This window comes from Pleurodeles waltl, chromosome 6, assembly GCF_031143425.1.
Source record: "Pleurodeles waltl isolate 20211129_DDA chromosome 6, aPleWal1.hap1.20221129, whole genome shotgun sequence".
Lineage (NCBI taxonomy): Eukaryota > Metazoa > Chordata > Amphibia > Caudata > Salamandridae > Pleurodeles > Pleurodeles waltl.
The window spans coordinates 447706454-447733137 of NC_090445.1; the positions used below are offsets into that span (position 1 = coordinate 447706454).

Below are 26684 nucleotides of genomic sequence, written 5' to 3' on the forward strand. Positions count from 1 at the left end.
TCAGGCCATAAAGAAGAAGGTTTTCTTGACCAGTTCATATCAGGCTCTGGTATCCCTCAAACTAGTACCTTGATGATAGGTAGAGTTTCTGACATATCTTTAATGAGAGGAGTATTCTACAAACAGTAGAGTATGCTGTGCCACTGTTTTTTGTCTTTGTTAGTACCTGGTGTCTTGCCTCTTTTATAACATTTTGTGAAGGCTTGAAGGAGCCCGTGGTTGGGAGGAAGGGAGGAATCAAGTATTGCCAAAATAACTCTAAGGTTTCGAATCCCTAGAAAAGACTGGCTATTGCAGTTGCATTGATGCTTGCAGAACATGAGATGACATCTATGCCTATTAGGTGGAGTTGGTCCACGCTACTGATAAATAGTCTAAATATATTGTAGGATTTGAATACTACCTGTGTAATGTGAACGTAGTGCTTATTCCTGATGTCAGACACTGGAATAACCTGCTTTAAGTCACTGGTGTTGATCAGCCACAAGCACAGAGTTGCATAGAAGATACTGAGCAAACAGGTTCTCTTACATGGGTGGAACAGCAAAGCATTACCCCCTTGTTAGTGCACATTATGCATATTTGAAAAGTGCAAGGGTATCCTGACATTAAGCAGGTGTGTGTGCTTCGTCCTACCTGTGATAGTTTGGTTAACTGAAAAGCCAGGTCTTCAGCCACTGGTGGTATCCAAGAAAAGAGGAGGAGTATCTGATGTGGAGTGAGATGGTGTTCCATGCTTTAGGAGTGATGTAAAGGAATGCCCATCCTCCTCATCTGGTTCTGTGTATACGTGGGATTTGTGCAAGTAGGAGTCCTTGTGGAGCGGAAGTGTTTAGGTGATAGGTGGAAGGGGACACAACTGTTCAGGTAGATGGGGCCTGCATTGTATAGTACACTGAAGGTGTGTATGAGAAGTCTCAATTGATTGAGTTTGTTTATCAGAAGCCAGTGGAGACCCCTCAGGTGTGGTGTCATGTGAATTCTGTGTGGAAGGTAGATGAGTCTGACTGCTGAGTTCTGGATGGTTTGTAGTATTCTAGTAAGACGATTGGAGAGCCTGGTGTAGAGGGTCCTGCCATAGTTCAACTTGCTGGTTACTAGGGTGTGATTGACAGTTTCTCTTGAATTGTTTGGGAGCCATTTGAAGATCTTCCTTAGCATCTTCATGATCTGAAAGCAGGATGCAGTGATGGCGTTGGCATGTGTGGTTATTTCCAGTTTGTGTTGATGATTATTTTGAGGTGCCTGGCATTGGTTCTAGGTGTGGGTCTGAGTTCTGCTGGCCACCAGTTGGTGTACTATTGTGTGTTCTTGCCGAAGATCACTACTTCTGTATTGTTGGTGTTGAGCTTGAGTCAGTTGACTTTCAACCAGTTTGTGACTTTGCTCATGCATGCGATTAACTTGTTTCTTGTGTTGGGGTCATGTCCATGAGACAGTATGAGTTGTGCGTGATTGGCATAAAAGAGGATGTTGACATTGTGTGTGCGGATGAGAATAGCCAGAGGTATCATGTATGCGTTTAAGAGGGTGTGGCTGAGCGATGAACCTTGAGGCACACCATAAATAAGTTTACAGGTTTCCAAGGGGTTAGGTGCCAGGGTGACAGCTTGTATTCTATTCGTTAAGAAACAGCAGATCCAGCCGAGAGATAGTCCTTGGAAGCCCATCTCGTGCAGGTGCCTGCTGAGGATGGGGTGTGATTCCATGTCAAATGCTGCAGAGAGATCGAGGAGAATGAGGACTCACATGCATCCTCTGTTATAGATCATTCAGATGCCTTTGGTGGTGGCAGTGAGTGCCAGTTCTGCGCTGTGGTTGGGTCTGAAACTGCACTAAGTGGCATTAAGGAGCTGGTGATTGTTGAGGGGATCAGTGAGTCATCGGTTGCTTTGTTTCTCTAAGACCTTTGCCATGTATGACAGGAGGGAAATGGGTCCATAGTTGGAAAGAATGGTAGGGTCAGTGGATAGATTCTTGAGCAGAGACATGACGGTGGCAGGTTTCCAGGTGTCTGTGAATTTGGTTGAGTCAATTTAGGCATTAAGGGTGGGTGTTAGTGCTTCGCTGAGTAGTAGGAGTCCTTATGTGAAATCGTATTTGAAGCAAGGGTCAGATGGGGCTCAGAGTGGATAGTCTTCATGGTAGCAGTGATTCTGATGGTAGTGACTGCAGACCATGAGGTCAGGGTTTGTTGATCGTTCATGATGGGAAGTTAAGTTGCCACAGTGTTGGGGTCCAATTGAGAGTCTAAGTTGTTGTATATGAAGATGATTTTGTTAGATAGATGCATTTGTCAGTGATTGTTGAAGAGTTTGTTGCAAAGGACTTGTGAGAGGTGATGTTGCAGGAGGTTGCAGAAGGCACGTGAAATCTTTGATATTATGATGGTGAGCATATACTTGCTGTTGTTAGTGCTGTCATCAATGAGATCTGCAAGAACTGTGCGCTTGGGGTTCCCTATTTGCAGGTGGTAGCATCCTAGGCCGACTTGAAGATATCTTTATCTGTGGTGTCTTGACTTGCCCTCCATTTGCCGTCCAGTTGCTTGCAGTGGGGCAGTGGGGCAAAGTGCTCTCAGGGAGGCAATTAAATAAAGCCCCTAACATTGTTGGCCAGCCCTTAGAGGACTATTCATTACAGCATCAAACTGTAAACAGTAGAAGCTCACTAGAGGAGCTAGCATTTTGCTCTTGGTCACCCTGGGAAAACATTCTGGAATAATAACCTCACCACCACAAGGCACATACTGCACACATGCACTATCATAATTAATGAGGAAACACACAATAACCCCCATAAAATCAGAGGTCACAAAGTCAAACACAACAGCTGGCAAAGAGTGATGGGGACATGCAGAAATTACTGAAACTACCAAAACCAAAACCATTACTGATTTGCTTGTGAAAAGATCAAATAGGACTACCAACCCTATGGTTGACTAGGAGGCGTGTCTTCTTGCAAACTCACCCCCACTGCAGAGTGCAAGACTGGCAGAACTACACACTCATACAACCTAAATACCACTCAACTTAAATAACACAGGGACCCCAACAAGTCCCCTGGCTGATCTAGGTAACTCAAAATAAAATACCCCCTGAGAAGATGGTCCAGCAGAAAATATGCAGAGGGTTGGCCTCAATCTTGGACTGCTACTAATATCGCTAAAGGTATAAACATTAATATCACCTCAGAGGAGGAAAGGACAGCCACACTGGGACATATCAACTCCTAAAAAGGAAACAAATATCCTCTCAATGCAACTAGAGGAGTGGCCCCGGTCAAACTACATGACTAGCATTGAGGAAATAATACTATCACTGGTACCTCAGAGTTCCATGGCCTTATACAGAAACTCATCTTTTAGTCCTACCCTCTGCGTAGTACAGAACTCCTCAGTGACTTGCAATTGCCCCATAATTTATGGCTGGGTGTGATTTAGGCAATATATTAAGTGGTAGTGTTTGTGTGCACTTCTTTCTTTCAAAATGAGGAGATTGCTCTGCACCTGAAAGTAGACAGTTTTTCTCAAACACCTTGCTAGGAATTGAAGTCTTTCTCTCTTATTCCCCTCCCAGGTCCTTCATTTCTTTTTAGGATGTGGAGCCCTGCTCAGCCCCCTGATTGCTGACCCGTTCCTGTCCGATACAAACTGCATCCAGTCCAACCTCACTGTCAACTCCACCGCTAACCTGGAGCACATACGCAACTCACTGGTGCCGCACAATCCCAGGAATCTGTCCCATTACACATTGCCATTGGAAGGTACTGTCATCACCAATGTCTCCTACGCCTTCTGGATCATGGCCCTCATTAATGTAAGTGAACAAGGTGAGGTCTGGTAAAGAGACAGGGTAGCCCTTTTCCACGATCACAGGCAGTGTCATTGGGAAAACAAGATCTGAACTTCCTGCATGAAGCTGACTCCCATCATGCTGTAAGACATCTATCATGGCGTGGAGAGTTGGATAAAAATTTATTTTTTGCTGCATATTCATAAGCACTTAACCACTACACATTCTGTTTTCCTTCCTTAGACATTTTCCATGCCAGAACCTTGCATATTCACCACTATTACTCTTAAAGATAACACTCCTCCAACGATACATCCTTCACAGTGTACTGTGCTATCTGAGCAGGCAAGCGATTAAGGGCTCTCTCATATGTTATATTGTATTATATGACATTAAATACAGATTACAATATGATTAAGTCACAATATCCTCATTGAACAAAAAAAGTCAGTGCTGTTCAAAGTACATGTACTAATAGAGCACTTCTGCCTTTTCGAAGCGCTGAAATAACAGATGTTGCTTTTACTGAATCTATTCATACTGATGTACTGACTTCTGAAAATCAAAAGGATGACTCAGCCTTGACCGGATTCAAGTTCTTGACCTACAGATGGATGCATTTGTCAGCTCCGCTGAGGGCAAATTGAAATATTTTCATTATCAAATACATCATTTGCATGCATACATTGAGGGGCATATCTACAATTAGCTGGGGTAGGGCAGAGCCAAAAGTCTTTTTGCTGTGCTGCCCTACGCCAATTCAAGAAGGCAGGAATGCACCCTGTCTACGAGATAAAGTGCATTTTTGTCCTTTCAGCCGTTACTCAATTTGCCAAAGCAGGCACCCTTGCAGAATGCAGCACATATAGAAAGAGGAAAAAAGAAGGAGAAATAAAGATATTTCTCCTAGTTGCGCCTCCCCTGGGGAGGCGTACAGTTTTGACGCATTCCCCGGTTTACAGATCCTTGTTAATCTGGGAATGCATCAAAACTCATGGGTGTTGCATGGGAAAACCCAACACAACGCCCTTGGAACGCCTCCAGTGACGCAGTGTAAGGCAACACAGCAACTTGTGCTGCTCTGCCTTACACCACATCTACGAGGCCATGAAAACCCACGGACAGTAGCTTTGTGTGGCCTCGTAGCTAAAGATCTACACACGCCACCGAAGCATCATAAAAAAATTACGCACCGGCAGCACAAGGTGTTTATAAATAACCCCCAAGATCTTTGAGACCTTGTGGTCAAAGCCCTTAGGAAACAAATTTCCATGTAGCTGATTCCAAAAGATAACCAACACTACCTTACATATAATTTCTCGGGGGTTGAAAAATGGAGGAGAGAATTCGACTATGGTACACCTCTTCTGTGCATAAAAACTAATATTTGCCCCGTTAAGGTCTTCTATAAAAAATGCCTTTCCAAATAGGGCAAAAACAGCTGGCATCCCTAACCCGCACGCTGTTGACATGGGGGCAGTTGGGAGAGGCCGGTTAGTCAAGATCTTTGCCCAGCTATGCAGCGTCCTCACCTTAGGCTCACGTTGAACAGATGCACAGAGGGTGGTGTGTTTAAATGACACACTAAACACTCACATTTCGGGCGTGACTCTGGCGTCTGAGCCTCACCCGCCTCGCTCTTGACAGAACGAATGTTCCCGAAGTCTGCCATAGACAGCGGCTCGCGAGCCTCTCGGCCGTCTCCGCCCGTTCGTTTTTGAGGTGTTATTACAGAATATCCATTTAGCACGTAAGCCACTGTGAATGTCAGCTCTCAGAGATATGTTGTGGTTTAGAGGAGGAAGTTTGCACATCAGGTAACACGTTTTATGAGCGGATTAGCCCGAAACAAGCAAAGAGCATTCTCCTTGTCATGTGCTCTAGAAGAAAGCTTTGGGGATTCCCACCTGAGGTAATCTTATGAGCGTCTCTTTCTCTAGGGCAGTTTCACAAAATTAGAGACGAAATATGTACATTTGAGTTACGTCCTATGAGAGAATCCAGAATGTCCATTTGACATTTGTCCTATGACGGAATTCAGAAATTCCACTGCCTAATGGGAGGCAGGACATTCCCTTGTGTTTGTTATTCTAATCCAAGTTATCACCTGTTACTGGGAGGGGAAACCTTATCCCTCTCCCCAGTGGCCAATTGCAAATCTTGTTACCGGGCAGTGACTTGCCAACCCTCTACTCCTCATTCAGTTGCAGTGGTGTAACACAACTTGAGAGGGCCCCCCTGCAAAATAGGTGGAGGGGGCCTCCTTCAAGCTCACACAGGAGCTTCAGGCCAGGGTACTAGCTTGAATCCCTGCCTCCGCGGGGGCTGCGTAGACCTTTGTTACACCATTGCTCAGGTGCATTGCCTACTGATTGATAAGTAAAGCCCTGTTTATCATCGATTCCCAGGCCTGTTAGATTTCACAGAGAAAGGAAGGCCCGCCCCCAACTGCTCCCCAGCTGCCTCAGAGCCGATTTTTAGAGGGTGAAAAGGAGTTCCCTGTACACTACTTATCAAGCCCCAGTGGTTATCAGCATTACACCATTCCTGCAAAAAAAATTAAAACAGATATTTCACTGCTAGATCTATGGGCTTTATGTGTATTCCTGTTTGTCCCTAAAACCATGGATTTAGGCCCAGATCTCTGGCTGGGGGGTGGGGATGCTTGAAATTGTTCAGCATTCCGTCCATCATTTGTTCTTTTTCCATTTGTATGCCTAAAGTTGTCAACTTTGCTCTCTGTTTCACCACTACTGGTGTTCTCCACTGTATCTTTGTGTTACCTTTTCTTCCCATTGCGATTACTCCAGCAGAAAGGGTGTTCAGCTTCTTCCCCTACTTCTTGTAAAGGAGTGATTGAGGGTGTTTCTGTCTGGTGAAAGTAGCCTAAAGTGCCTGTTGCTACCGATGATTTCTTAGCTTAATGATGCTTGGCCTCTTCCCCCTTTGTGCCCTCAGCTTCCTGTTCCCCTGGCTGTCTTCTTTCTTCTCTACAAGGAAGGCATGTTGTCATGCTGGAGCAAGAAGAGCAGGTCCCTCCTGGCGGCAGACGAATTGGCTCTCGAGACCAAGCCGAGCCAGAAGGAGCATGTAGATTCGTTGCCAGAAAAAGCCCAAGAAACTGAGAGAGGTATGAGGTGCAGCCATTCATTGAAACCTTTTGAAGCTAAGTAGGTGCTGTATACACCACAAACCGATTTCCCATATGGCCGCGATGGAAGGTTTGTGGGTGGTGGAGACCAGATTACAAAATAGAGAGGTTTTTCTGAAACATCAGTTTGAATGAGGCAGTGAGCCACATACCGACAGTCCAAAGGCCATCCCAAAGTACTGGCCTGCCTGGAAGAAACATGATTTTCTCATTAGTTGTCTGCCTTTGTTTGGGAAGCAGTCAACTGTTTCTTGAACAGTCTGCAAACCTCACATTTGTTGTCAAATGATTTGTTTTAAAATTGTGCATGGCACGCTGGGTCAGAGGAGAGCCCTTTTGAATGGAGTAGTAAAAACAATGGACCTGATTCACAAACAACAGTTTATAGTATGTAAATAGTACTACTGTAGTACTACTTAGACACTACAAAATGCAGTTCACAAACCTATGGCCAGAGACCTCTGCCTCTTCTTTCTTTTCAATGAGGAGATCTCGGCCACAGTGGCAGAGATCTCCGCACATAGGTGTACATTCTTGTAGTAAATGTGGAGGGCTAAGGGGGAGTGTGGGAAAATAGGGACTAATTACTCAAAAGGGAACTTTAAGGAGTGTAGTGGGTGGGGCACATTAATACAAAACACCCCCCACACAAGTCTAAGATCATTACAGTTCACAGAATCTACTTCTAATGTCACTACAGTCTCAAAAACATCCTTAAATGTGCTGCTGCCCATTACTGGAGTAATCTAGCACCACACATGGGCAACCACCAGTGGTGCAACACACTCCTAGGCAATGGAGGCAGGAAATTGAAGTAGCTCTCCAGAGGAACTAATGTTAAATTAATTAAATACATTTGACATATACATTTGTGATGAGAAAACGTATAATTGATTTTTTTCAAAATAATTACAGACCACATTCCATTACAATTAATTGCTTAATTTATTCTGTTTTGTTCATTTATCATATAGATTACATCCGTCCTTGTATCCACAAGGTAATATACCCAATATAACTGTACCTATGGTGCAAGTAAAAACCTGTCATTATACATTAACTATTTGAATTTATCGCTTTATGTTACTAAAGCCACCCTGAAGAATTATCTTAAAAAACCTGCACTGTGTTTATTGGAAACGGTGCTCTGTATTTTCATTTCCTCTACCAATTTTATTCAAGTCCAAGGGGTGGTTTCTATGTCCAGCAAAGAGAAATGCTTTATTATATGTAATAGCTATATGTAACTGGGGTATGAAAGAAACACGCCATATATATTGGTCCTGGAATAACAACATCAAAGGATTTCTGTTAATGAGAATAGAAGAGGAGATTTTCCGATGATGATTCCTCCCTTTCAATATGTTTTATGGAAAGGCAAAGAAATTAAAAAAACAATTTATGAGTTATCTTATATGTCTTGGTGATCAACTAGGTTGCGCCTTGAGACCCTCACGGGTGAGTAGTGAGCTTTACAAATCCCTGATTGATTGATTGACTAGGTTAGATTTGTTTTTTACAAAAAAAGTACAATCCAATGACTTTTTAAAATGTGCCTTATTCTGGTATATACCTGTATTGTATATAGATATATTACATTGTAATGTGTATGCAGTCATAGGACTGCTGTGTTTTTTAACAGTGTATAAATATGGTTGTAATTGTGGTGTATGTTTATCCGACAGCCCTAAAGAAGTACCTTCTAGCTGAATGAAACAAGTTGGCTGTAGTTTGGATGTCTTATGATAGGACACATAAAGATACTTTATAATAAACAAATAAAATGACTGGGATGCATTTTTCACTGTCATATGAATCACTGAAAAAAGAACGCTTGAAAATTGATTGATGAATAATTACCCGTTCACCAGAATGGCGAAGGCCCCATTCAAGAGCCTCTTCTTGCTAAATAGTGCCAAGAGGCATGCTGATTTGTGATTGGATGATGACATTCCTTCCACTCGACTTTCATGCCTGTATCGTCCTTCTGCCCAGACTACGAGGATGTGCTATCCTGCTGCCAGAAAAAGAACTACAGTGGGGCATCTTTTTGCTACTTTGCTGTCCATGCGGTGGGGGCCCTCGTCTTGTTCATGAGTGATGGAATTGTGGTAAGTTATGACTTCCATGCCTTTTATAGGAGTACACTTGTCACCTGTACCCCATTCCTTGATCCTCGTGGATCACAGTTTTCAAATGAGGGGCCAGATGTGACGCTGGTAAGCAGAGTAGGTGGACCTCAGTGGTGTGCCCTGTGGGAAGAGGCTGTTTTATTGTTCAACTCATTTCTAGTTTTGTGCCAGTCATAATTGGTTTAGCTAATTTTATTTTGCTAATATTATGGGACCGCACATTCCAGTGCCACATGTCTCAAAAGAGGTGCTCTAGTGCAGTGCAATGCCAGCTGAACCGACTATATGTGATTGAGCTAATGTTCTTGTTGAATTTGGGGTCAGGATATTCCACTGGTGTAATGAGCCGACTTGGGGGCACCAGGCATGAAGTACTCCATATTACTGTCCGTTTCTCACACTGATTCATAATTCTCCACATGCCTTCTTTAGACACCATACTCATTCAATCGTAGCCCCAGCGATACCTGTGCAAAAATGGTGCAATTAAATCTTGTAGATTGTACTGCGGCATTTTTGCAGACCTCCGAACGTCCCCTTGCATAAATTATGCCAGGTGCAGGCATAATGTGGTGCAAGGGGCGCAAATTGGTGCAACACATGCATTGCGCCACTTTGTAAATATGGCGTGGCTATTTTTGCCTCATTCAGCCACATTAGCATAAAAAAATTATGTATGCTAATGTGGCGCAAGGAGGCACTAGGTCCTTGTAAATCTGGCCCTATATACTTGGGGCCATATTTATACTCCGTTTGCGCCGAAATTGCGTCGTTTTTTTTGACGCAATTTCGACGCAAAACTAACGCCAACTAACGCCATATTTATACTATGGCGTTAGAGGCGAATAGCGCCAAAGTTCCCGGAATGTGCGTCATTTTTTAGCGTGAACCCCTTCCTTGCGTTAATGATATGCAAGGGAGGCGTTCCCGTCTAAAAAATGACTCCCAGGCCTTTACGTGGTATTTATACTCCCGGGCAAAAGAGACGCCCGGGAGTTGGCGTGGCTAAAAACGGCGCATTTGCGCCACTTTTTAACGCCTGCTCAGGGCAGGCGTTAAGGGGCCTGTGGGCTCAAAATGAGCCCACAGGTGCCCTCCCATGCCCCCAGGGACCCCCCCTGCCACCCTTGCCCACCCCAGGAGGACCCCCAAGGATGGAGGGACCCACCCCAGGGACATTCAGGTAAGTTCAGGTAAGTTTTATTTTTTATTTTTTATATTTTATTTTGGTGGCATAGGGGGGCCTTATTTGTGCCCCCCTACATGCCACTATGCCCAATGACCATGCCCAGGGGACAGAAGTCCCCTGGGCATGGCCATTGGGCAAGGGGGCATGACTCCTATCTTTCCAATGATAGGAGTCATGTTGATGGGGGATGGGCGTCGTTAAAAAATGGCGCAAGTCGGGTTAAGACGATTTTTTCGACGTAACCTGACTTGCCCCATTTTAAGACGCCCATGCGCCATTTTCCCCCTACGCCGGCGCTGTCTGGTCTACGTGGTTTCTTCCCACGCAAACCAGGCAGCGCCGGTCTGATTGCGCCGTCTAACGCCATTCCATAAATACGGCGCCCGCATGGCGCTTCAGAATGGCGTTAGACGGCGCAAAACTTTTTGACGCTAAACTGCGTTAGCGCAGTTTAGCGTCAAAAAGTATAAATATGGGCCTTGGAATCTACTAAGGTAAGCCAGACATTCCTTGCTCTCACTGACTGGCCCTCAATTCTGAATATAACATTTGTCAGATGTCTGTTTTCCAAATCATGGTAATTCCTTCCAGTCTTCCGCCTGCAGGAATACGCGCCTACCAAGATGCGATCCCTAAATCTGCTTCTCTGTGTCTCCTGCACATGGGGGTATCAGATATGTATCTGTTTTCTATGAGTTCAGGGTGCACCCAGGAAAAATAATGGATGTAGTACGTTTTAGAATTATGGAAAGCAGCTGCAAGCAAAATCACAGTTTGGGGCACCTGTCTTTTGTTTGCAAGTGTCAACTCTGGATTATTATGGAAATGTTAGAAATGGGGTCTTTGGTTGGCAGTCAGGTTACCCCCTGTCCAAGCAAGGACCCTCACTCTAGTCAGGGTAAGTCACACACAATCCACATTATCCTGTGCCCACCCTCTGGTAGCTTGGCACTGAGCAGTCATGCTTAACTTAGAAGGCATTGTGTAAAGTATTTGTGAAATAAATCATACAATAACACTATATAGCACCAAAAAAATACACCACACAGTGTTTAGAAAAATATATATTATTTATCTGGATATTTGTAGGTCAAAAATGATAAAAGATGCAATATGAAAATGGAAAGATATCACTGGAAAGTGATATAAAGTGTCTTTAAAAAGCAAACAAAGTCTCTTTCAAGCACAAAGTACCTGGTTGGAGTGAAAAATCTCCACAAAGGGCCGCAGAGGAGGAGATGCGTGGAAAACGGTGTGTGTGTCGGTTTTCCCCCTTCACACACGGACTTGCGTTGTTATTTTTCATGCGGGGAAGACGTTGAGTTGATTCCCGGCGCGCGGACGGGTCTCCTCTTTGGGTCGCGGGGTTCTCAGACGCCCCGGGGTCTGTGCGTGGAATCCTGGGCTTGTTGACCGGCTGCGCGTCGTTCCGGTGGGCGATGCGTGGAATTTTCTCCCTCACGGCAGGCGCTGCATTGATTTCCCCTCTGGAAGTCAGGCGGCGTTGTCCAGGCGGGCTGTGCGTCGAAGTTCCGGTCGCACCGCAGGCGCCGCATCGATCTTTTCCTTGCAAAGTCGAGCGGCGTGTTTCCGGGCTGGCGTGCAGTGAATTTTTCACAGCAGAACAAGTTGTGTGTCGAATTTTTCACCGCACAAGGAGCCCAGTTGCAAGAGAGAAGTCTTTTTTGGTCCTGAGACTTCAGGGAACAGGAGGCAAGCTCTATCCAAGCCCTTGGAGAGCACTTCTGCAGCAAGGCAAGAGATCAGCAAGACAGCAGGGCAACAGCAAGGCAGCAGTCCTCTGTAGAAAGCAGTCAGGTGAGTCCTTTAGGCAGCCAGGCAGTTCTTCTTGTCAGGGTGCAGGTTCTGGTTCAGGTTTCTTCTCCAGGAAGTGTCTGCGGTGGTAGGGCAGGGGCCCTGTTTTATACCCAAATGTGCCTTTGAAGTGGGGGAGACCTCAAAGAGTGGCTTAGAAGTGCACCAGGTCCCCTTACAGTTCAATCCTGTCTGCCAGGGTCCCAGTAGGGTGTGTGGCAGTCCTTTGTGTGAGAGCAGGCCCTCCACCCTCCCAGCCTAGGAATACCCATTCAAAATGCAGATGTATGCAAGTGAGGCTCAGTACCCTGTGTTTCGGGTGTGTCTGAGTGAATGCACAAGGAGCTGTCAACTAAACCCAGCCAGACGTGGATTGTAAGGCACAGAAAGATTTAAGTGCAGATAAATGCCCACTTTCTAAAAGTGGCATTTCTAAAATAGTAATATTAAATCCAACTTCACCAGTCAGCAGGATTTTGTATTACCATTCTGGCCGTACTAAATATGACCTTCCTACTCCTTTCAGATCAGCAGCTACCACTTCAACAATGTATGAGGGCAGCCCCAATGCTAGCCTATGAAGGGAGGAGGCCTCACAGTAGTGTAAAAACGAATTTAGGAGTTTTACACTACCAGGACATGTAAACTACCCAGGTACATGTCCTGCCTTTTACCCACAAAGCACCCTGCTCTAGGGTTACCTAGGGCACACATTAGAGGTGACTTATATGTAGAAAAAGGGGAGTTTTAGGCTTGGCAAGTACTTTTAAATGCCAAGTCGAGGTGACAGTGAAACTGTACACACAGGCCTTGCAATGGCAGGGCTGAGACAAGGTAAAGGGGCTACTAAAGTGGGTGGCACAGCCAGTGCTGCAAGCCCACTAGTAGCATTTAATCTACAGGCCCTGGGCTCGTATAGTGCACTCTACTAGGGGCTTATAAGTAAATCAAATAGTCCAATTTTGTGTGATCCAAGGTTACCATGTTTAAAGGGAGAGAGCATATGCACTTTAGCACTGGTTAGCAGTGTAAAGTGTGCAGAGTCTAAAAACCAGCAAAAACAGTGTACAAAAAGTGGAGGGAGGCTTGCAAAATGTTAGGGGTGACCACCCTAAGGCTGTTAGGTCTAACAGGAAACATACCGCAAATGGATATTTTTAACAATTACACAACATAAGGTTTCTATTGCTGAGTGCCAGTCCACGCTCACCCACATTGGCTGTCCTGAACCATGTGCTAAGCAACACATCTATCAGATTTTCAACATTTTTCCCCAAAACATGGTAGTTTCCTTCAGTCTTGTTAAAAGTAGCAGCACATCAATTCAAAATCTGCATAGAAGTCTGTCTCTAATGCAGGACTTAACATGTCCAGTGCATTTTTAACCATGGCCTGGTGGCATGGAAATATAACTACCAGCTTACACCACCAGATACATTTTAAAGTATGGGTATGGCAACACTAGCACGTTTTCATTCACAGAGGACTGTGGACATCTCATGGGCACATAATTAGTGGAAGGAAAACAAACCTCCATCACCACTGGGTTTAATCTTCAGCTAGAAATATAACAATTTGGATTATGTATTTCTACTCACAGCAGGCCACACTGCATTGATAATTGGTTGGCCTTGTCATTTATTCTCTTCCCTAACTCATCATCCCGATATTGAGGAGCATACCAATGATGAGAAGCCTAGTGTGCTGAAACCTACAGTGACAGTAGCCTGTACTGCTAGTTCACCGAGGTGTCCCCTTTTTTATCACATGGGGTTTCATTGGTTCCCTGCCATTATAAAGCTCTACAGGAAAATACATGTTATAAAAAAGTACAACTTCATTGTGGGTTGTGAACTTTGTAGTGGGTACGTAAATATTCCTCTAGATGTTTTCAGTGTTGGGTTATTAGGCAGACATGGTGGCATTTTCCAGAGATTTGGGCAAAGATCCACACACTAAGCACCGGGTAATTATTTTGATAGGGGCACATTCCAGTGGGGATGTCTGCAGTATTTAACTCAAGGCATTTCTGAAACCTAGAGCCATAGGGGAATCAATGTTAATGTGGCTTGGATTATTCCCAACACATTTTATTACCCAGGATCATCTGCTAATGTGTAAGGACCTTGTTTAGAGTTTGGAGGAGGTGCTCATTCTTTACAACAGTGATGGATATCACATTGGCTGTAACATAAATCACATAGGATATAATGAGATTTATATTTCAGGGGACAGAGTATCCATCACCCCTGCGACGGAGTAACCCCAACGCCAAACTCTAAAATCAGGCCCTTAGTATGGGTAAACATATACATTTCTTCCAATTTCTGTGACAGAAAATTCAAGGAAAATAGCAAAAATGTCTTACCTCCAATGTTCCACATTACTATTAAAAATTGGTACCACTGATATGTTGGTGGGCATACTGCACAGGGAAGGAATAGGCAAACATTGTGACCATTAGAAGACCGCATTGACACTGTATTAACTTCATACAATCTCATATTTGGGGTGTTCCTGCTTGTTAAAATAGGCCATCCCTCACATGTGGGGTATTGCTTATATTGTTTGACAATTTGGAGCACTGAGTGGTGAGCGTTTTGCCATTCCCCACACATTCCAGAACTTTCATCACAGAAATGTGAGGAAATTATTTTTTACAAATGTTTGAATTGTGTGGGATATTCCGGTACGAAAAAATGGTGGCATCATCTCAAGCCATTCCAACTAGGGCTAGTGTAGGTGTCTAGTGTTAAAACATGTCCGAAACTGGAAGGATCCCCTCAGTGTAGGAAGTCCCCTATCGCAGAAGTATGTTTCTGTGTCTCAGCAAGACACTAGGCACTGTTTGCATTTTTCGTAGGCCAACAAAACATACGAAACACTGTCTGGGTTTCTTGCTGGGGCACATACTTCTGTGTCCACCCGTGCCCCAGCCAGGAGTCATGCGATGTTTGGGTATTTTTCTGAGACTAAAACAAATCTGAAAGGTGTTTATCCCCTTGCTCGTGCACATGCTCACAACCTCTTATTTTCCCAGTTCTGTTCACTGACAGAGAAGCACTGGGAGACAAAAGAGTTTGTCTGAAACTGAATCAGGAAGAGGGGATTGGAAGAGGAAGGTCTAGGAGAAATCCCCATCTTCCAAATCCTACCACCTCATTCGTTTCTTCTGTTAACAAGGTGGTAGGGCTGGTGAGAGACTAGAAGGAGCTGCGCTTCTCCTCCTGCCCTCTCTCCCAACATCCTCCCTTCCACAAACAGAAAAAAGTGGCTGTAGTTAGTAGGCAGGGCGTGGGAGGAGCTGAGGGTAGTGATAGCTGCCCTTAGCCCCTCCCTTAACCGTGCCCTCCAGTTTCATCCTTGGATAGGCCTGGAAGGGGCTAGGTAAACCCTTCCAAGCTCATCTAATATGTGTGATATCACTAGTGACGTTACTCGCATATTAATGAGATGGCCCAGAAATGTGCTGTCTTATTAGGGAGTTTGTTGGGGCCCAAAATGATCTGGCACCGGCAAACTCCTAGGGCCAAGGAAGTTTGTAAACAAAAAACAGCTGTCGGACACAGGGGGACCCATGGCTGTCCTTGAAGTCTGTATACCTTCTAAGGGTGTCCTATAGATATCCGTTATTTTTTTATGTATGTGTCGGTAGGGCAGTGAAAAGGATATTGCAGCAGCTCTTTGCATTATTGGATTTGTGTTCCTTGCTTGGACATTATAATTCCAGTCCTACTCGTTCCGAAGTGCTATTTGTGTTTGCCATATAGCAGGGTTTGGTTGTAGATACCCTGTTTGCCTTTAACCACTAAACTTTAAAAGAAATCAAATAAACTTCAGGGCACGTAAAAGGATATTACAAGTCTCCTCAGAGTACCATGACCATCTGAAGGCACTTGTTCTGAATCCTTGTGCCTGTCCATCATAATCGCCACTTTGAATTTCAATAGCCTTCTCTCATACCTTTGCACATGGTTTATACCATAGAATATAATAGTAATGATAATAATAATAATAATACCAATTACTATTATTAGTAATATTAACAATAATTGTTATTATTCTAATTATTACTGTTGTTATTAATAATATTACTATGACATATCATATCATATGTGCTATAATTGGGTTTCCTGTTTCTAACATTATTGCTATAATTAATGTGTTTCAGTTGTGATATTGTCATTGGTATTTGAATTTCTAATATTAAAATGGTTATCATTGTTGTAGTTATAACGGTGATATTGGTTTTCTTTTTCCTTTTCTTCTTCTTAATTCTAAGGCTAATATTACCACTACTAACATTATGATTCGAAAACAATATTAAAACATTTCTCTTTCATTGCTCATAGTGTTGACATTTTCATTATTATTGATGTTACAATCCTTATTGCTGCCCCGCCCCCATAGCTGCCTGTTGTAGTCTGAATCAAGAGTGTCTGCATTTTTCTTATAGGGAGAGTACTCGGCTTTCGTCTACAGCTATGCTGTGCAGCAGCCCTTGTCCATCGAGCACAAGATGGCAGGCTACCTACCAAGCATCTTCTGGGGGTTCATCACACTGGGACGGCTGGTCTCCATCCCAGTCTCCTATGTATTGCGTCCTGGCATCATGGTCTTCATAAACCTGGTAAGGCTGGCTAAGGTCAAGGCCTCTATCCTTGGTCACAGTTGAGCAGACAAGGGGAAAGCTTTTGAGAATGTCTGTTAGGCAGGCCAAGCAGTCTGTCTCCTCACAGCGCCCACACATTTCTTGACAGTCAGTACACTCCTGGCAATGGCGTTCAACATGGCAGGACCTCAAGTAAGATATCAGCAGAAACTCTCTGAGCAGCTGCTGCAATCAGATAACTGCTGAAGCATCTTATTTGATTTTTTTTAATTTGTGTTGACTTATTGATCTATAGGGCTCCACATGCTGCTGTGAGCCTTCAGCACATGGGTGAGAAGTGATAGAGGGAGTGAGTGATAGAGTGACTGAATGCCTTCTTTTAATTACTTCAGTTATGAAGTGGTCCATACTTTGTGAGACGTTTCTCTATGCTTCTGTGTGGAGAGTAGTGTGAAGGGTCTGGCCAATTAGAATGAGTGTCTTATGTTGCACCTAAAAGCGTATAGTGAAAAGAAAAACCTAGGTTAGCGGAAGAGATCCTTGGCACTTCTTAAAGGAATATCTTCCTCCCTGGGTGTAAATTGAAGTAACTGGTAGATCTGTTCAGAGGATCTCCTGTCTTAGAGCATTTGGTTCAATAGACGTCAATACATGATCTTTCTCATTTTTGTGAAATAGCCTTTCCCCAAAAATCACCTCAACACCTCACCATGACCCTCTAAATGGCTGATAGCAGATCAAAATACAGATCTTTATATCAAATTTCCTTCACATAATTGGTTGCTTCCCCTGAACCAATACCACAAAACATGCAGTTTCTTGGAAAATGCATAACAGCATATAAGTGTCTATCAGAAAGACATTCTACGAACAGAGCAAAGACAAATTCAGGACAGTCATTCATGTGTCTTGTTTATACGCAGATAATCTAAAGAAATGAAGATAGGTGAAAAAGTAAATTAATGCAGTGTAACTTTTCTATGTGTTTTTATATCTTAAAAAATCACAAAGCAGTAACCTTCAGATCAAACATGAGAAAGCCCCAAATATAAATGCATTTAGAAAAAAATGTTGTGGAAACATACATTCTACGCCTTTTTATTTCTAGAAATATTGTTATCATTTTTTTATTTCTTTTATTACGCTTTAAAACTTTATGAGAAGTTGACTTGTTAATTTAAAAGCCATATTTAGCTTGTGTAACACCATGCCCTCTAAGTCGTCCCTTTTAAAAACTCTAAAACTTTACTTAAGTCATTTAGCAAGTATAAATGATCAACAAATGCAATACATCTGCCCATCCCTTCCCACACAAAATGTAAAGATCTGGTAGTGCAGTCAGTAATTGCAAAGAACCTACTCAAACTTATCAAAGGATGTGATTATGTTAGGACAGTGCCTGGCAAACTGAAGGTGACATTATTGCTTTCTCCCTGAGCAAGCAAGCCTTTATTGAACCTGAATGGGGTGGCCAGTTTTAGACCGATTTCCAACATCCCTTATTCAGCTAGATAACTGGAAAGAGAAATCATCTCTCTCATAAATACATTCATTTTGAGAACTTAAAATCATTATCTACTATCACCATCAGATAGGCTTTGGGACAGAGATGAGTATCAGTTTGGTCACTGGGTCTATAATGGATGACCTAAGGCTAGATTTGGACCAGGGTAATTGAATCTCCCTAGTTCACTTAATGTTTTAGCTTCCTTTAAAATTATGGGTGCCTCAAGTATCAATTGAACGGCTAGGCAAGTTAGGTGTGGGCAGACTAATGCTAAAAAGGACTTACCCTTTTCAGATCAAAGTTTAGCAGTAGAACATCACACCACTTTGATCACCTCTCATGCTCTTGCCATATGGGGTACCACAGATGTTGAGCCCATCAAGACATGTTTTTAAATGTCTATAGACAATCTTTAAGTCCAATGGTTCAGTCCTTTAGACTGATGGTATGTTTCTAGGCTATTGAAGCGCAACACTTTGTCAGTCTGTTAAAAACAGCAACACAAAGTCATTCTACAAGGAGCAAATTAATTCCTGCAATAAACAAAAATCAACAAAAATCAGAAATGAAAGTTCTCATGTTAGTCAAACCAAATCACCTCTGGGGCTTAATCATCAGTCATCTGACCTAGGCCAATTCCAACCCACACAACGCTACCGGGTGTCACACAAAATCAGATCCCTTCACTCGGTCACCCAGTGAGGAGACGATATTGCATGGTGGCACGAGGTGGAAACTACTGCAAAAGTGTCTTTCCAGCTGGTCTTTGGATGCTCTAAGCAGCCAATGTCCATTAAGGAGTGTGAAAATACCCCATAACATAAGCAGCAGCCTCAGCAACCCTTTGGTTTAGCTATTTTGGAGGGAGTGTAGGTAGATGGGGACAGTGGACCGGACAGATGGGCCTCTCTGGTTGTTATCGTCAAAAAGAATGCCCCTACGAACTATGCCGCCTTCTCACACAATTCTTTTTTCAAGTTAGCAGGTCTGAATTTCCCAAACCAGTTTTCCTAGTCTTTGGAGCTGCTGGTCACTTTTGATAAAGATATTTTATTAGACTCCCAGATCCTATCCATAGTGAAAGCTAGCAACTTTCATATTTAAACCATGTAGAGAATTTCATTACTTGTCAAACCCTCCATAATTGACAGCCGTTGTTGTCTTGGTTCTGTGCCATGATGTATGAATGGGGTTTCGTGGGTTTCTCAGCATACCAGCTCAGGCATCTCCCAATGCTCCAGAATTCGGCTGTCTGTCAAATGCTGGACCTAAGAAATACGGATAACCTTACTTCAGCAGCAAGCCCCCGTCACCGGCTGCATATGAAGCAAAAAGTTGAATATAAAGTGCTCTGCAGAGGTTGCCAGGCTTTCTACAATCGTGGCTTCCCCTTTCTCTATCAGAAGATTTCACATCACATGCCTCAGCAAGCCTTACAGTCGTCCAGGTACTTCATCTGACTGTGCCCGGTTTAACCAAACCTGACATAACTGGAAGATCTATTTCTGTACACGCGACTTGTCATTGAAATTCAATTCCTATTGACTTTTGATAAGATGAAAAATCACACTGCTTTTAGAAAACATATGAAAATAAACCTGTTTCCTTGTTAGAACCAGCCCACTGAAATTATTCCCTGGAGACATGGTTGGTTCATTTGCTCAAGGCCAACACCAAAAAACATTACAGGTGGATGTTGTGCTTTACAGATGTAATCAAAAGTAAAGAGTATATTTATCAATCAATTCCAACTTTAAAAAAAAAGCAAAATCTATTTTCTAAACTTAAAATGCCTGATATTGGGGTGGTAAAAAGTTATTACGATTTTCATACTTGTTTTAACATTTTTTGCCAGCTACACATGATATTTATATGTGTGTGCCTGCTTTGATGGGCAGGATGAGGTTGGTTGAACAGTTTAGCATTGCTTTCTCCTTACACAAGCGCACATTATCTTTTCAGACTGGAGTGGTGATGACCTTCCTGCTCCTGCTCCTCTCCCCCACCAGCACCATCATGCTATTTCTGGGTACAGCATCCCTCGCTTTCTTCCTTAGTAGTACCTTTCCCAGCATGCTGGCCTACACTGAAGACATTCTCAACTACAAAGGTAAGTGATCCTAGGTATTTGTGGTTTACGTTAGTTGTGAAAGGAGAAGCTAATCAGGGAAACCCAGTAATTCTATGTTTATCGTAATACTTATTAAATAATACTCTGATGTGTGTGTGCTCGTCCTAATTTGTTTTATTACTTCAATTGTGAATTTCAAACATTCTATGCAGCTTAAAGATCTCTGCAGGCTAGAGAGTAGACATTTCCCCTTGCATCTAAGTAGTACAGGGTTAAATTAACACAGGCATGTTTCACAACAGTGTGCACTGATTTTGCATTTGAGGAGATTAAAAGGAGGGAGAGGGGAAAGGCGGTGATAGCTCTTGATTTCACTAATAAAAATTAAAATACATTATTTTGATTGCTGTCTTCTGTCTTGATCGGCCTATTGTCGCACTACTGCATAGAGATGTTACTTCCTGAGTGCTTAGGAGAGAGCGAGTATAACCATTTCCTCCGGGTTCGACTACGCTGTGAGGCGATGACGCATTCCTGCATACTACAGATTAGTACAACCAAGAAAATGTTAATTGCCCTTTTGCAAGGAGGAGATTCTCCGGGTGCAGGTGTTTATACTTCTGCCTCCTTTCAATCTAAAAGCAGCCAGTTGAGCTGGAGCGAAGTGAAGTGAAAAGCCTGATGTCAGGTGGTAGCCGAATCAATGACTGATTTTTAAAGCATTAGAATTCAGCGCCACTGGCAAAAGCGAGACAGAAAGACACCAGTCTTAGTTACCAATGAAGTATAAAAAACATTATTTCTAAATACACCCAAACTGTAAACTGCAGATGAGATAGAACTAAATTGTATGTAGATTAGAACTTCATGGCATGTAGAGTGCCGGTGTCTTTGAAAAGGATACAAAGTTCCTTCAATTATTTCAAAGTGGCCAGATGAAGATGGAAAGTCAGATGGGAACTGACACAATGTTCACAGTAGTTCAGGTCGAGAGTATACAAACTGTCTTCAAACAAAGCTTCACTGTGCTCCTGATTGAAGAATCACACCCACAGATCAAAGGAGTGTGGAGGGTGGGAAGTGTGGTGAAGAAGAGCGTGAGGGGGTCTTAAAGGAAACAGGTCAGGCTGCCCTTCTTCAGATCTAGTTAGAACACCTGCTTGGCCCCTGGGCTTGACCTCTGCTTAAACTCGTAGCCTTCTACTTGTTTTGGGGTTTAGAGAGAATGTGTCCTACATGTGAGGATCCTGTACTCGCTGCACCCAGGTCCTTTCCCCCACTTCATCTTCTCTACTCTTTGTCCGAACTCCTCTTCAAAGCTTGTGGCATGTGATCTCAGTGTTTCTGGTTTGCAGACTGTCAGATAATGTCGGTAAAAACACTCAAAGGCCTCAACTTGGAGTGCCTCATAACATTTCGACACAACTGTAAACCATTGGTTGCACAGGTATTGGAAATGAGCATTTTAGAACATTCTGACAATCTGATTTTTCACACGATAAATTTTGTCATTTACCCTATAAAAAGGCGCGGAATATATTCCGGGACAGGCCTATTTTGGTACAGTAAACTTTAAAATCCGCCTATCATGCTACATTTTGGGAGTAAAACTAGTATTTGTCGTTATTTATTAAATCCGAGGAATAACACCCCCGCCCCTCCCCACCCCCCAACCAGGGTTATTGTTAATTACGGGGTGCAATAAATAATGATACAATTATGAAGGAGTCGTAGCATAGGTCAAAGAAGTGGATGTTGCATTTCGGAAAAAAATCAGATACAAGTGGCTGTCCACTAGCTAACTTTTACTCAAATAAAAAATACAGAATTTCTCTTGAGAAGCAGCCAGCCTATGAGAGCAGCACCTCTCAAGCCTGACCTCTCACACATACAAGTATAAACACAACCTAAAGATGGCCAATCAAGGTATCATTGCAGCCTAAGGGTTGGAGTGCTTGGCATATCAGAGGAATACAGTGCTTTTCAAATCTCGCCTCCCTCTCTGCATTATTACAGTGTATGGATGCAACATCCGCTCATCACAAGTCTTGACCATTCAGGTTTTTGAGCATCTTGTATTAGTTTTAATTGGTTGCTGTAATTCTATAGCATTCTAATCAGTGCATGCCTCCTCATTGCCCTTACCACAGGTTGTGCCACTACAGTGCTGGTGACTGGTGCTGGAATTGGTGAAATGGTTCTCCAGATGTTGGTTGGCTCAGTAAGTGCTCGGAGACTTCCTCTTGCTCCAGTATAAATCAACTGTACCTTCATATAACCAACCACTCCAGAGAACACAATTCATTCTAGTATTGTTCAACAAGGCATTTCACTGAGAGCCCTGTGTTGTGTGTTTTCTACAGGTGATCCTTGAGCAGGGTAGCTACAGTTTCTTGGTCTGTGGGATGCTGTTTGGATGTATGGCTTTTGCTTTCTACTTGATGTTCCTGTGCTCTCATCGCATGTACGCAAGGCCCCCTTCTGGTAAGGAAAGCAGCTTCCAAGGCTTCACAGCTAAGTTATGTTATTGTTTTCAATGCTTAGACTAAAGCGATATAAGTTATTTCAAGGTCATCTGTGCATTACAAAGATGTATGTTTTACCCTTTGGCTTCTGGCGCGCTGATAGGTTTATGAATTCGCAGGAGTGGAGGATGCATTCTATCTAAGTAATGATGCGAGTAAAAGTGTAACTTAAACTAATTTTGCAAGCCATGCATAGATATCAATGACCGTGAAAATACACTGACAAACTCTACCGTTGTATTCATTCTTTTTAATCCATCCATCTTTCTTCATAGTCCAAGAATCACTGTTCACGTACACAGTTTTTCATATGAACAGTGCATCTTTAATTCATACCTACTTTGTCATGTAGTTTAGATCGCGTGGGTAGCATCTCGAGTGGAGTTCTCAAAAATATCAGAAAACAATCTGTGCAGCATTCGAGGCTTCCTTGGTGCGTAGAGTAGAGTCAAACATCAAAGTTCCCTCTCCTCGATAAATTAAGGGCCAATACACATAGATTCTTACTGATCGGCAAAAAGGCTTGATTCATACAAGAACTCACAAAACAAATTTGTGCATGTTTCAAAATGTGATACCTGTGTGGGAATTCCTCTACGTACACGTGCCTGGCCCAGGTGCAAAATTTGCAATCTTGGGTGGGCAAAGGTTGTGGCAGATCTAAGTGCATCCTTCATTCACAGAGCGATGAACAGAGATGTGTCCTATTGCACCGGCATTTTTCCTGATGTAGTGACACATGATTCCTTCAGGGGAAAATACAATACAAGCAGGAAACTAATATGTACCATCTTTTCATTTAATGCCTCCCTACAACAACGCTCTTGCAAGCCATGAGAGCTAGTGTACCAGATCAAATTCCCACACATGGGGCAGGCAAAAAGTCCTTTAAAGGTTTGTGCAGTGATATGCATTGCAAGAAGCACAGAAGCACATAGCTGAACTGTCAGGGTAATATTGCTGACAACATGAGGCCTTTGGCCCTCTATCTGTATGTTCACAAGGGCCGCTGCATGGCATAGCTAGAAGTGTGTATCTGATGCTTTGTTCTTAGGGGAGGGCTGGACTGCCGGCCTGAACCTCTTCTCTGCCTGCCGGTCCCTAGGTGCACGGGTGGACTATGCACTGGATGTGCTCACACAACGTTTGTCACCAACAAATCACACGTGGTTTCTGTGCAAGCGCAGCATCATGAATTGACCTGAGGACTTCAGTTGCTTGTACTATAAAGAATAATTCATAGGAGCCATTTTCTACATGTTATCTACAGATTAGATTATATAGAACTCACTGTTTTAGTTACACAAACAGTTGATAGAATGCACTTTAGTGTGGGTATTGGGAATTAGCTCTTTAAGTGTGTCACAAAAGTAGTCTTAATCCAGTAAATCTTCTCAACCACTAGAGTGCTGTGCCACTCCCTGACATACTCACATTAGGGTTTATGGCCTATGATTGGGTGATGATTTAAATTAGCAATTAGCTGAATGTAACCCAGAAATGTATAACATTCATGGGAACATTAGTTAAGAATATGGCACTTAGTGAACACAGAGATGGGCGTTATCTCTCCTCTAGACTCAAAGATCTGTGTCCTTTATGCCATCTGTGTAAACTTCTTGCTTAAGCTTCCCCTCACTGTTCATCCTCTGCATGAAAATTGTGATACAGTAGTGACCTGAACTACAATGTATCAAAATATCGATTTATCAAGCATCATTACTGATATTATAAGGAATAAAGTGCCTCCTGGTATACATTATAAAGTTTAAGCAGGTCATCGAGGAGTCCCATGACCATATAGAATGAAAAATATAACTGGGTATTTTACATTTGACCACATATTATCATTTATATGCACTGATGGAAATTAGTATGCATTAGTGAATTTATGATAATGTCTGCAGGAATATTAAAGCTGCATTTTGTATTTAAAGGACATTTTGATTGCTGATAACTGCCCATTTAATGAACCTACATTAAATACATGCATCAACGATTGACCTGGAAAATTGTGAGCAGATTGGTTATGGTGGGAGTAAATTTTAGAGGTGGTCCCAGAAGATTTGCTCAAGCACACAGCAAAAAACGGTGGACAGAAGTACATAGGTCAGTGAGAAGATTATGGGGTTTGGTCAAACTAACCTCACTGAGACTCGTCTCTGGGTAAATTCGTTCAGTATTTTATGAGAAACCTAAAACACATTGTGACTTTTTGTGTGTTGTGATTGCAAATTGGCTCACAAACACAAATTTGAACAAGTAGTCTGATTGGCTTAGGTGCTTTTTTCTCCTATCAGCCGTTTTGTGGTTTACTAATGCCACATTGACAAACTATGCAATTTTTGCTTCCCACTCCTAAATGGGGTGGGTGAAATGTAAACTCTGCCCATTAATTCATATAAACCTGAAATATCATGCTTTCAGAAAATGAGCAGCATTTCGTGTAAACTTCTCTGTATGATCACACCTCCCTTTGGTACTTGCACATTAGAGCATTTCCTGCACCTGAAAGTCATACCTAGGAAAGGCAGAGCGCCAAGTGACAGGGAATCATTTGATGCATACCACAGGGTTGCCAAGGGACCACTGGCCGAATTGGTGTCAGTCAACATACCACTAATCAGAGCTACCCTTAGCTGGGCACAAACGAGTTTAAAAAGTTGCTTCTCGTCAGAGACGCATGCTGGCAGTTCCTGACACGATTCCAGCCCCTTAGAGAGCGGACCTCCTGGTGCCAGTAAATTGCAGTGCTTTGACTCCAAACTGCGGCAGTCTAAGCACAGCCCCTCATAGTCCTGAGTGTCGGTGGAAATATTTTCTTGCAGCTGTGAAGGAGGCCAAAGATGCTATTTCTCACTTTTGTTTCTGAACTTGAAAAGCTTTCAGAATTTAAAAACATATACGTGTGAAGTTGCTAGGCAACATTCTTTGCACCTCTGCACACCTCTACTTCAAATTTAAGGCGATCTGTGACTTGTGGTTCAACAAACAAAATTGCTAGGCTGCCTGACATTACACAGGGCTAGGCAGCCCAAGCTAACTGCGGACCCTCTCCCACCATTCTTACCCATAATTGGCAACTGAGGGTGTCTCAAAAATGTTTGGTTTCTCCCCCCTCTTCATTGTGCCTGTACAGCTGAAAATAAACGCGGAATGCTCTTTTTCGCCTTTGTAAGTTGGTAGTGGAAAGCCCGCCTTGTTTTTAGGGCCGAGCCTGCAAGTGCATGCACTTGTGCACGGGTTTCGCATGCGCAATACTGTTGTGTTCAGCAAAGGGCTTGGAGCCCGCTTGTCGCCCACCATTTGTTGGTTTGCGTGTCACTCTTCTTTACAGCCTCGTAATTCGTCAAGGCATGTGTGGCATCATTTCCCTTCCTCTGTGTGGAGAATGGATCAAGCACTAATTGATTTCAACTTAATTTAGTGCCCGTCCGCTACTCCCGACGTGATCGAGGTACTATTTTGTTCTAACTTCCAATGCCCTGCAAACCGAAGGCTTCCAGCTGGCAAAAACGTGCCCAGAAGGACAAACAAAAATGCAAAGTGTTATTTTTTTAAAGCTAACTTTATTTTATGTTGTTAAGTTGTCTTTTCTCAGTTCCACTCGTTTTTTGTTTTTTTTTTGCTCGTGGGCGCTGTTGTCAAAAGATGACATTTAACTTGTTCGAAGTAAGCTAGACCTATTGCAATGCAAATGATTGTTTATATAGATCCCTGACAGGGATAACTGATCTGTATGTTCAGACTACTACTGCAGTCAGGAGTGTAACACAAACCCCTGCAGCTCTGGGGGGCCACAACCCCATGTGGGTTCCAAAACCCTTCAAAGGGGTCTTATTCCACCCATGACCAATGAATATCTGAGACATATGAGACAATCAGGGG

The 26684-nt window shown here is 43.0% G+C and overlaps 1 protein-coding gene across 1 annotated transcript in view; it reads left to right on the forward strand.

Moving 5' to 3' along the window:
- MFSD4A (major facilitator superfamily domain containing 4A) overlaps positions 1-26684 on the forward strand; it is a 148940-nt gene that overhangs the window by 94664 nt on the left and 27592 nt on the right. The window contains exons 3-9 of the mRNA XM_069238556.1: positions 3579-3818; positions 6753-6924; positions 8941-9056; positions 16538-16711; positions 20163-20310; positions 22422-22492; positions 22635-22755. Of these exons, the coding sequence (XP_069094657.1) occupies positions 3579-3818; positions 6753-6924; positions 8941-9056; positions 16538-16711; positions 20163-20310; positions 22422-22492; positions 22635-22755 (1042 nt within the window). The remainder of the gene's footprint in view (positions 1-3578; positions 3819-6752; positions 6925-8940; positions 9057-16537; positions 16712-20162; positions 20311-22421; positions 22493-22634; positions 22756-26684) is intronic.